The sequence below is a fragment of the Diadema setosum genome, chromosome 10 (assembly GCF_964275005.1).
Source record: "Diadema setosum chromosome 10, eeDiaSeto1, whole genome shotgun sequence".
In the NCBI taxonomy this organism is placed as follows: Eukaryota; Metazoa; Echinodermata; class Echinoidea; order Diadematoida; family Diadematidae; genus Diadema; species Diadema setosum.
The window spans coordinates 17,110,666-17,123,019 of NC_092694.1; the positions used below are offsets into that span (position 1 = coordinate 17,110,666).

General features: G+C 40.0%; 1 protein-coding gene across 2 annotated transcripts; it reads right to left on the reverse strand.

Annotated features, from left to right (window-relative positions):
• Window positions 1-5,608: 5,608 nt before the first annotated feature.
• LOC140234067 (acyl-coenzyme A thioesterase 13-like) lies at window positions 5,609-12,068 on the reverse strand. 2 transcript variants are annotated; one of them, XM_072314147.1, is made up of 3 exons: window positions 11,937-12,068; window positions 9,314-9,501; window positions 5,609-7,447 (listed from the first exon to the last, which is right to left on the reverse strand). In XM_072314147.1, the coding sequence occupies exons 1-3, from the start codon at window positions 11,961-11,963 to the stop codon at window positions 7,291-7,293; spliced, it is 372 nt and encodes a 123-aa protein (XP_072170248.1). In that variant the 5' UTR covers window positions 11,964-12,068; the 3' UTR covers window positions 5,609-7,290. The 2 variants fall into 2 exon arrangements, with proteins under 2 accessions (XP_072170248.1, XP_072170247.1); XM_072314146.1 differs by having other exon boundaries at window positions 11,871-12,068.
• Between the last annotated feature and the right edge of the window lie 286 nt (window positions 12,069-12,354).

The following is a 12,354-nucleotide window of genomic DNA, read 5'->3' on the forward strand; positions in this document are numbered from 1 at the left end:
CATGGGACAACCTAGTAAAATACGAAAACAACATACAGGAAAATGTACTACAGTAAGTAATAGGAACCAGGAAAGTCACTCAGATGAAAAATAATTTCTGAAAAGATCAAATCAAAACAAACTTACTAGGAAGTTATGGGGCCGATTTCACTTCTTTCTGGTTGCTTTTGGCACAGTCTCTACTACCTTCTTCTTTGCCTTCTGGGACCGGAAATTCCTTAGATTTACCTGTTCTTCATCACTAGACGAAAGGTGTGCCTGTGATGGGGATATTTGCATGGGGGCCTCGCCTCCCTTCTTGCTCATTTTGCGTTTCATTGGCATGACGCTCGCGGAAAGTGTCGACATTTTCGTGTCTGGATCACAAAATTTCCGCATCGGTTCCGGACACTTGCATATATACATCCGCATCGGCTCCGCGCTGTCTTAAAACATTCCTGGTGTCTTCCGCTTTCATTCGGGAAGCTTCCCCACACCGCGGGATTCTTTCCGGAGCGTGTGCGGAAGGAGCGGAAGGGTTCCGGACAAGCGGGACATCCTCAGGACATCGTCAGGACAAGTCGCCGAAGGTGTCAGGAAGTTCATTTCCGCGTCCAAATTTTGGTCTCGATCAAAATTTGGACGCGGAAATTTTTCTCTCTCCCGAAGGTGCGGAAACGCCCGGACATGTTTAGGACAGTGAGCGGACACGTTCAGGAACGTGCGGACAGGTTCCCGAAGGAGTGCGGAATACCAAATTTGCATTCCGGGGCTTGTCCGCGTCTTGTCCGCGCCCTAGTGGACGCCTGGTCTAAGAAAGGGAATGTTCGGCTCTTTCATACTCCAATATGCCACAACAGACAAGGCCCTTGCTCAGGCAAACACTGAGAAATAACTATTCAAATTCACACATGACAATCGAGAGCACTAAGCTATCAGCAGATATTGCGAGTGTGTGTGTGTGTGTGTGTGTGTGTGTGTGTGTGTGTGTGTGTGTGTGTGTGTGTGTGTGCAGATCACTGTTAAAGAAAGAGCAATTCTGAAGAGAAAAGTCATGTGAAAGTTTCTCCTCAGAGCTATGTCGTCAGAGTTGGCATAATTATGCTTTCTAGAATCTAATTGTATTTTAGATTTTTAAGCATTTGTAATATATGCTAGGCATAATGTGACTGTTTTTTAGCAAAATCATACCTTAATTGCTACAAAAGGAAATTTCCAGGCGTTTTGTGTACTTTAGTACCTTTTTTGGCTGATTTGCCTAGTTCGTGAGCTGATTTGTCGACGAAATTGACAATAAAAATTGGTGAAGACCATGTTTTTGAGGGGTTTTGTGTTTGTTTTGTTTTGCTTGCCGATTGAGAACCACAGTTCAGCTGGCAGCAAAGAATTTGAGGATCTTTGGGGTTTTTTGTGTTTGTTTGTTTGTTTGTTTGTTTGTCAGGTGATTGGACGCCATAATTCGTGACATTACAAAATATGTGAGGACTCTTTTTATTTTGTCTTGTTTTGTTTATGTTTACAAACAATGGGAGGACGATAAGGTACCACGATGCAAGCTATTTCTTGGGGGGGGGGGGGTTAAGCCGATTGGGCACCATAATATTTGTTGCCAAAAAAAAGAGAGACTTTTTTCTGCTTGTCAGCTGATTAGGCACCACAATTGGTTGACATGATGTGACATAATTTCATGGCGATTTAGCATATTTTTATGCTATTTTGTGCCGCTTTAAGCACAATCCCATTATTTCCGCTGGTCACACTGCCTAACAGTAGATGTTGAGATGCTTTTTACCATAAATGACAAACACACTAGACGGAGCAATCAACGAATGCATTTTGCTTCTTGGTAGATATCCGAAATGTTACGAAAATGAAAGTGCTTGTTAGCGGTAATTTGTCATACAGCGTCCCCATGACAGACATATCACACGAGGATGAAGCCCCTATAAAGTTCTATTTAAGTCAGTAGTCGAAAGTTGCGACATTTCCCTTACACATGATGTGATGTTTGCATGTGCCAGACACTTGCTTGTGCTAACATGTATATTAAATCAGGAAATAGGTTGACTTTAACACATATGCAATGCCCCTCCGTATTCTTGGTATGACTATGTGGTTTGTCATCAAAAGAACAAGGAAGTGACATGAAGAAAAAAAAAATAATCGAGGAAACCTACTGTGAAGAACGGGCTATACTCGTTATTCTGAATGCCCCTTCATCCGAAAATGACATAAGATTCGCTATTTTTAATATTCATGGCGTTATTAGGAAGGTTTAATAATAAGGGGGAAAATGAAATACGGTTCGTTATTCCGAGGGTTCGTTAACCCAAATACAAGCACTTGTATGAAGTAAGGTTTATTCACCCGAAAATGAAAACATAAATAAAATAACCGTAAAGAACATTTTGCCATTGATAGAATCCGGGAAAATAGTCAGACATGAACTTTAGGACTTCTCTGCAGTCGATTCCTCTTTTCTGGTTACTGAAGAACAGGGTACATACGAAGAGTTTGTTTGCAAAAACCGATAAGTCCATATTAGCCAAATGGAGATATTTGCGATTAAAGGTCAAGAAAAATATAGAGAATTAATATGAAAATTTTTGCTTCTTTTGACCATAACTTCAAAAACATACCTTTATATGTAGTGACCAATGTATCATTTAAAAGGTATTATTTTGTACATTATGACAGAATCGTACTTCAAAATCTTCAAAAATGGACTTATCGGTTTTTGCAAGCAAACCCTTCATTTATAGTCGCTTACTATAATAGTACATGTAGGCCTATATGTAAAGGTCGTTAAGCCTACTTAAGAATCTACGACAGTATTGCTCGTTGGAATACTACGTATACAAATTAAACATGCATTAGTTGAATCTCTAGAGACTGAATTAACAATTTCAACTTCACAGAAATTTGACTTACAAGACATTAAACGATAAAGAAAATACGTGTAATGACAAAAGAAATGCTTCAGGACATCGACTTTTATAGGCAATTTTCGACTTTATTGAGTGACTTCGACTTATGCAAGGTTAACTGTCCTCATTTGAGTTGCAACTAATTGACAGGAGAAATTGTCCTCAGAGGGTAATTGCAATGATATGGTAAATAAGCATTGATTATTCAGTGTTTTATGTGATAGCCATGATTAAAGGAAACCAAAACCCAAAGAGAAATGTGGATTGAGTGAAAGCAGCAACATTAGTAGAAGACATCAGTGAAAGTTTGAGGAAAATCAGACAATTGATGCAAAAGTTATAAATTTGTAAAGTTTTGGTGTTTGGAACTGCTGGTTGAGGAGACTACTAGAGGTTATGACTAATATGAGTGGACAACAATATAAAGAAAATATAAAGGGAATTCCTCAAAAATTTATTTTTCATGAAAATTACACATTCCATCAACTTGATACCGACATAGTCAAGGGCAGTAATTATTCCCCCTGCCTTCTGAAAGTGGTTAATCAAGTGCTCTTTTATTACGCTAGAAAATGAAATCATGTTTAATTTTCTTAATATTTTCTTTATAACTTTGTCCACACATGATGCCATAAGCTCAAGTAGTCTCCTTACCCAGCGGTTTCCACACCAAAACTTTAAAAATTCATAACTTTTGCATCGATCGTCCAATTTTCCTCTAACTTTCACTGATGTGTTCTACTAATGTTGCTGCTTTCACTCAATTCACATTTCTCTTTGGGTTTTGGTTTCCTTTAAAATCATGGGCATACATAGGAATTATACTTGGGTCAAGTGGGATTATGAGAGTTGCTGTTTGTGACACAGAATAAATTAAGCTGACTTCACGTTCATTGCCATAAAGTTGAAGTGAAACATGACTCTCATGTTTAACTGTCGACGTGAACCAAAATCAAGCGGACATAACAGTGGAAGCTACATTTAGAGGAGTCATAAACCAAGCAGGTTTTATGTTAAAGGGAAACATGCGACATTTACATTAATCCCAATCACATTACGCAAATTAAGCGAGGTGATCGTCACATGCTAACAATGTCCCCCATTGACCAACGCATAAATTGCAACCCTTTTGCAACAACAAAAAGATAAAAAAAAAAGTGAAGACCGTGAATAATAAAATGATTGAATTACTTATTGCCAATGACAGGGTAACGGAGTTGTTGCAGCTGGATCAATGACCCAAAGCATGATTTATATCGAGACATGCAGATGTTCATTGGGTCTTTTGTTTGTATGACCATTTTTGTTTGACCAACTATGTGCGTATGAATGTACTGTCGTTATTGTTTTCACCATTTTCCCCTTGTACATAATGCTCAATGAAAAGTGTCTGTGCCGTAACACTGGTATCTTATTTTGCAGTTGTATTTCTGAGTACTTTGAAATGTGTACCGTTTTCAACATGCTCTTATCAAAAACATACTGGTTAATGCATGCTCTATGTATACATAGATAAGTTTTGGATGAATACGTTATTTGCATATTGTTAGTGGAGTAACCACGTCTTTATACAAGCTCCACTTTTCAGTAGATCACCCTTTTCCGTCGCTGTACTTAATTCTTTGTTGTTGTCCTTGCGTATGCATTGTTACTCTCATTATTCATTCATAGATACAATACATTTTGAATTATGCACTTAATGACTTGTATACTTCTCATGTGAAAATAAAGCAAACAGAATAGAACTGAATGAATACTTGAATGCTCTGTTTACTATGATTGTTTTGCATATACTATGTATGTATATATATATATATATATATATTATGTATATACATTGACTGCTTCCACTGTTTTGCGAAAAAATAAGGAAATTTAGAATTCCATTATATTCCCTTTGTTTGTTTGTTTTTTCACTTCTCATTTCAACGAATCTCCTACTACAGGCTGTACAATGTATTCAGTTTGTGTGGTTTACTCTGGTTGTTGCAATCACCTTGAACAAACAGTTAGCTCGTCACTTCACCATAAGAATGGGAACAGGGAGACATACTACCGCTCAGTACGGCCTATATGAATCATATGCTAAGCCCCTGGGGAAATCTAATTTGTTGGTATTCCAAACGGTGTGGACAACAGCCTGTCCTCTATAGCTGATTGAATAGATCCCGGTTTATGGGAATTAAGAAGAAAAAAAAAAACATAGCTGTCCTCCTTTCCTACTCAAAGACCTGATTTAACTAGAAAACTAAGAGAAGAAAAGCTTTTAATGACAGAAAATACAAAACAGTGACAGTACCAACATGAGCGTAAAGACTAACATATTCACTCAAACGTATACATTGCCATACATGTAGCATAATACTTATATTGAATGTACATTGTACACAAATACATGACTGTACTGTACGTACACATCCCTTCTACAGGCGGATACAGTGCATTCTCATTGTGACAAAGTTCTTGTGACAGGTGGTTTTCTTTCGTTGCATCAAAATTTTGTTAAAGCTTAACACTGATATACAAAGACACATAGATGATATTTTGGAACCTGAATTTTTGCTTCATTGCAAAGAGAATTCCGTTATAACAGTATTCCTCACATTAAACGAGAGTACACTGTGTAGAAAGGGAAATGAAAAGAAATTGCATCTAAATGCATGCATGCGTGAAGGTTTTTTTTTTTTTTTTGGGGGGGGGGGTTTGTTTTTGTTTCGTGTATGGTTAGCAGACACTATATGTGTGCAATGCTCCTAAATATTTGCTAACATTGGCTGCCATGGGCAGTTGTAAACATCATTGGATCACAGTTAGAAAAGAAAGCATAGATCACATAGAGTGTTAATCTACATATGTAACATTTCTTTTTTCATCACGCTCAATTTTTTTCCCCAACTTGGATAAGGTCAAACATATTTCATTTTACAAAAGACATCCCAAGATTCATGGAAAAACTTAATTACATCCGCTCGTATTAAACTCAAACTTCTGAGAGCACAGTTTAGGCTGGAACTTCTGACATCATAAAAATGTTAATATAAAATACAATATGTTATATAGTTGTATAATGTAAACAAAAACACTTGCTGTCCCTCTTTTCCACAAAATACAAGTGAGTCCAGCTCTTTCTTCTTTGGTGTTTCTCGAAGACAAGTATACTTTATTGCAAAACGGTAGCACATCGGTAGCACAGTGGTATCATAAATTCACAAGAGGTGAAATAGAATGCATAAAATAACTATAAAATTTCGCTATGGTGACTGGTGCACCTCCACTGTATCTCAGTGTTCTCCAAATAGGTCTATAGTTCCATGAATTGTCAATGAGAGATGAATAGTATTTAACTAGATTAACAAATAATTTTTATCTGGTACTATGACACTACTTAGAGCCACTTTATTCCGGAAAATGGGTGAAATGTTAGCATCTTCACCTGACCTTTGACCCTATGGCGTAAAACTTTCCTTATGTAATAATTGTGTAGTAAAGTATGAATACAAAAAAGTACACCAAGTTTGATTACACTGTTTTGCAAAGTACAGTGTACATGATCAGTCATTTCCAGGGTATGATGAAAATACATATCGCACGTATCATTTTAGCATTTTAAGGTGAGCTCCGTCCCTTGACCTCTGACCTGACAGGAAACATTCAAAGAGAGTCAGTGTCAGGCAATACATATGTACTACGTTTCATGAAGAAACCTAGAGCCATATGTGACATTGGGAGGATAAATGTGAAATTTTAATAGCTTTTTCATTTGACCTTTGCCCTTTTACATCATGGTCCAGAACTTTTCCTAGAATATCTTTGGATACAGTGCCTCTTTACTAATTAATAGCTTAATTCTTAATCTGGTAATTCATGTATACACTTCATTTCATGAAAATACACTAAATTTCATGGAAATACATTCTGGCACTGCAGATATATAGGGGGAAATGGTGAAATTTACTAGCATGTAGCCTTGACTCAATGACTTTTGACCTACAGTGTATATGCCAAAAAGCTGATAGACACTGCTTTGCGCATTCATACATACATACAACATGTATGCCATGTTTCATTGAACACCTCAAACAGTTCTTAAGTTTCATCATCCAAAAAATTGATTAAGGACATATGGACAATGCAAAAGCATGTTGCGGAGGCATAAAATATGAATACACATCGTGTAAGCATCTCAAGAGCCATAACTCTCTTTGCTTGATCTACTCAAAACTGAATCTACAAAACTGTTCCTGAGTTTACTGACATGCCTCTTCATGGATAGCTTTACTCGCTTGAAATACAAGGAAATAGAATATACAGTTGTAACTGTCCATAATGCAGCTACATGTAGACAGGTATATGGGTGGAATAGCTTCTGAATATCTATCCTCGATCATCTAGATCCTAAGTGCTTTATGTGTGTGCCGTGGGCAGCAAGCTCTCCTTTCTCATTGAAAAGACTTGCTACCGTGTAAGCTATTGTTCTGCCTCTCCGTAGCACCTCAGCCTCAAATGTTACTTTTTCTCCAGCCTTGAGGGCCTTCAAGTAGCTGCAGAAAAGCAACCAAAAGAAAAGAAACAAGATACAATCGTAATCAGAGGTATGAGTACTTGCAGAAAAAAAAAAAAAAAGTCTGAACAAACTCTGAAAAGTATTTTAAAAAATCTCAAGTACATTTAACTGTGAACACTTCAGTGCATTTGAATTGCAAAAAAAAAAAAGAAACAAGAGACCCGGGGATCACACGCTCACCTGAGTATCGCAAGTTCACCTTCCATGCATTTTTGCAGACTCTTACCTGAGAACATTGGAAACTTATGGTGGGGGTAGCTTTGAGAGTGGGGGCATGGTGTCTATTTACGTATTCCATCACACTGGTAAAAATACCTGCCAAGTACACTGTACTAAAGTTGGATTATGCAGCTTGGGAGAAAAAAAAAGACTTAAAGCCCTATCACTTTTCATTAGAACTAGAGAAAAATATTATTGATTATTCATTAATTAACCCGTTGAGGACGGACTGATTTTGCTACAACACGCATTTCCCATAGACACCTGCCCGAGTATACTCGGGACTCGTCCTCAACGGGTTAAGGAGGTTTGGACCCCCTGGGGCCCCCTAGGAAAGCATGGTGCCCATTCAAACACTTATCTTATCCCCATGAGAATTCTACCTGCCAAGTTTGGTGAAAATTTGTGATAGGGTTTTCAAGAAAAAGATCGAAATTTACAATTGCGGTCCAAATTTCGGTCCCCTGGGCCCCCCCCCCCCCCCCCCCAGGTGGGGCATGGTGCCTATTTGATGGGATTGAGATTCTTTCCCCCTAGGGATGCTACCTGCCAACTTTGGTGAAAATTCATAATGGAATTTTCAAGAAAAAGATGAAAATGTACAATTTAGGCCCCATTAGGACCCCTCCCCTGGGTCCCAAGGGGGGCACCCATGATTCCGCCATGAACAAATTTGAAACTACAGTCATCAATGTACTAATTTATAGTATTAACTTAGCTCTATCACTTCTGGTTCTAGAGAAGAAGATTTTTGAAGATTCCTTAATTTGGGGGGGTTTGGGCCCCTCTTGGGGCTCCCCAGGTGGGGCATGGTGCCCATTTGAACAAATTGAGATCCTATCCCCCCAGGGATGCTACCTGCCAAGTTTGGTAAAAATCGATCACGGGGTTCTCAAGAAGAAGATGAAAATGTAAAAAGTTTACGCACGATGCAGGACGCAGGACGCAGGACGCACGACGCACGAAGAGCGATCGCAATAGCTCACTTGAGCCTTCGGCTCAGGTGAGCCAAAAAAATCTAAAAAGTAGGTTTTGGGCAGAGCAAAAATGTTTGAAATCAGATTAAACTCCAGCAAAACTTGCTCTTCACAAGTTGCACGCAAGGCTTGACGGGAAAGGTGTGACATGGCCTTTAGAGACTTCAGACTTAATAACTTTCTCTAGCACAAAGGACCACAGTTCTTTATTTCTTGCAAGGGATGTCAGGACATTTCATTATTTCATTAATTTGATACCAAACTTAAATGGGTAGTCTTGACATTCAGATTCTCTGTATACACAGAAGCTAAATATCACCTACAAAGTTGTGCTCTTCTATGCTTTTTCTCAATCCCATCAAGATCGACTAACATGGAGTTGATTGTACCCAAATGATGCAAACATGATAATCATTCTGAAGTCACTAAACTGCCAGTAGAACATGCTTATCCTGTAGAATGCTAGTCCCGAGTCTATTCGGGCAGTTTTCTTCTTCTTCTTCTTTTGATAAAGTACAGGGCACCATGTTTTGTATCAATGTAGTTGGTTGTCAGTGGGTATTGGGTGTCTATGGGAGGCATGTGTTATATAGGCTAGCAAAGTCAGCTCATATTCAACGGGTAAAATATGAATTCTTTGAACGTACTTGATACTCAGGTTCAGGCTGACACCAGGACGAGGGTCATCTTGATCCAATAAGAGAGCTACAGTGGTCACAAAGTCAAAGGCAGACGCTGTGAATCCACCATGGAGCGTGTTCCCATCATTGGTGTGGCTAGTTAGGACCTCGTAGTCCACTGTCAGCTTGTTTTTGGTAGCATGGGTGACACTGAACTGTTCAAACAGGACCATAAAAAAAAAAGATTAAAAAAAAGAGGAAATTGTTTAAGAAAGTTCAATGACAAGGAACTGGTTCCAAACACTTTATATGCCACTACTTCGCTGCGCAAGTTACAGATTGAACTTGAGCACCCTTATGTAACAGAAGAATAGGTAGATTTTATGCTCCCTGTAGACTTGTAATCCAGGTTACAGTGCACCACTGTCAGTGGAGTGGAGTGACTCTTAAATACCTGTTTTTCGATATACGGTAAAGCACTTAGAATAAAAGTCTGGTATTTTATGCAACAAAATATGACAGTGACTTGAGGTGTGTTTCTGACTGTCAGTTTGCTTTTCCATGAGTCTAGTCTACCAGTAGTCTTTCTGAGAAAGTTACTGGTCAGTCCCATGGCCGGCGGAAGTGGGGGGGGGGGGGGGGGGCTTTTTTGCACCATACACAGGAATACATAAGGTGTCACCACTTTGGGCCCCCCCTCCCCCACTTTTTATTACCCCCAAAGTGCATAATGAGTATAGCGAAACTCGGAATCCCCCCCCCCCCCCACACACACTTTTGAAAACGTGGCGCCAGCGGTGAGTCCACAGAGTTATCTTTTGTGGCACTCAAAATCTGAAAATAATGACTTCAGGAAGAAAATGCATAATGCTTTTTTGCACCATACAAAGGAATACATAAGGTGTCACCACTGTCGGCCCCCCCCCCCCCCACTTTTCATTACCACGGGAGCGCATAATTAGCATAGCAAAACCTGGAAGTGGGCCCCCCCCCCCCCCCCCTTTTAAAAACATGGTGCCGGCAGTGAGTCCACAGAGTCATCTTTTGTGGCACTCAAAATCTGAAAATAATGACTTCAGGAAGAAATTGCATAATGCTTTTTTGCACCATACAAAGGACAACATTAAGGTGTCACCACTTTCGCCCCCCCCCCCACTTTTAATTACTCATCAATAATGCTTTTTTGCACCATACAAAGGAATACATAAGGTGTCACCACTGTCGCCCCCCCCCCCACTTTTCATTACCCTGGGAGCGCATAATTAGCATAGCGAAACCCATAAGTGCCCCCCCCCCCCCCACTTTTGAAAATGTGGCGCCGGCGGTGAGTCCACAGAGTTATCTTTTGCGGCACTCAAAATCTGAAAGTAATGACTTCAGGAAGAAAATGTATAATGTATCCCACCAAGTTTTGTGCTCAAGCATCATGGGTATTACAATTTCAGACCAGAGAATTGAGATTGCCAATAAATGTGATGTCCATGTAACAGTTGTGCAGCAAATCCATGCCACAGATTTCTGATTTAAAACATTAAACATGCAACATCAGGCTAGTACAATGGGGGGGGGGGGGGGGGGGCAAAGTTCATGTATCAAATATAAATGACACAGCAAAATTTTAAACATCATTTGAAATGATCGGCATACTCGTGAAATAGGCCCCACCACTGCGTGTCCGTACTATTACGGCGGCTCGCCTATTTATACTCGTGAATTCAGCCCCACCATTTGGCGTTCATCGGTAGGTAAGCACGGCGGTGGGGCTTCCTTCCACAGTATAATACTCGTGAATGCAGCCCCACCAAACGGCGTTTACGCAAGATTGATACAGCGGTGGGGCCGATTTCCACAGCATAGCATCTTTCGTCCTCCCTTTCTTCTCGGAAGGACTCCCTAATGTCCTTTGACTAATTTAACAGCCAATTTAACCATATATACCCTACCTAACCCTAAACCCTAACCCTATATAACCCTTTAACCCTAACCTAACCCTCAAACCCTAGGAGTAGGACCTACCCTTGTTTGCTAACGCACGGGTGCACGCGCACTGCGGTGGGGCCTATTTCACAATTTTGCCATATAACGATATATGATCTTCATTGTGAAATGAAAAAGTTGATACCAGTACCTCCATTACACGGACATTACGCAATTTTACTTTATTGATCCAGCCCATCGGACTCGACCTGGCTTTATTGCTTATCACTGACCCTTGTGTTTGGGCTTAGTAATATTTATTAGAAAAAATTCTAGCCCGAGTCTAGTAGTGTAGTAATGTAAATTTATACTTCCTGTACCAGTAGTAAGTAGATCTACTCATCTTCCTTGTTACTCATGTTACTATTACGTATCATCAATCATGGACAGAACTAGGAATTAATATCAAAATGAAATTTCTTATCATTTAGAGATTGATGGGACTTCTACGCGAGTCTGACTCTGAGCAGCTGAGTGTACGGTAAATTACGAGTTGGTATTCCTGTTTTCATTGGTTTTATTGTGTTGTGCATGACTAACACATGATAGTTAATAGCTGGGACTGTCAATAAAATCGAAGTCGAAGAGATCCGTGAAGTGTTATTACCGTTGAAAATATTGAGTTGAATCTCGGTGAATTCCGGACGAGTAAATCAACCACTGATTTAGCTACCTGCAGAGTTCCGTTTCCTGCTGCCATGACACCTTCACTCAAAGACGTAGGCGAGTAATTTCATTTGCGTTTGTTTGTTACCGATCTCTTAGTCATTCCGTGCCGTGACTCGCTGTTAGCTGGCTGGCAGGTGAAGCGCAGCGCGGCCCCCGCCCGCCCCCCGGCGGCGCCGGAGCGCCAGGCGCCCGCAAACAAACCTCATTCCCGTTGCTCCCGGATGCGCTGGGATAAAACAAGTTGCAGTAGGCCTAGATCATAATCAGCGTGCCATAGTTTGTCCGTACGCGCGGGTAGGCACTTTTGAGGCGAGAATGCTCTGCGGGAAGTAGTTTCACCAAAGGTCACAGATATTAATTATTCATGAGCTGGCGCGCTGACTGCCGAAGCCTTATTGAATATGTATGAGGTGGGAAATTCC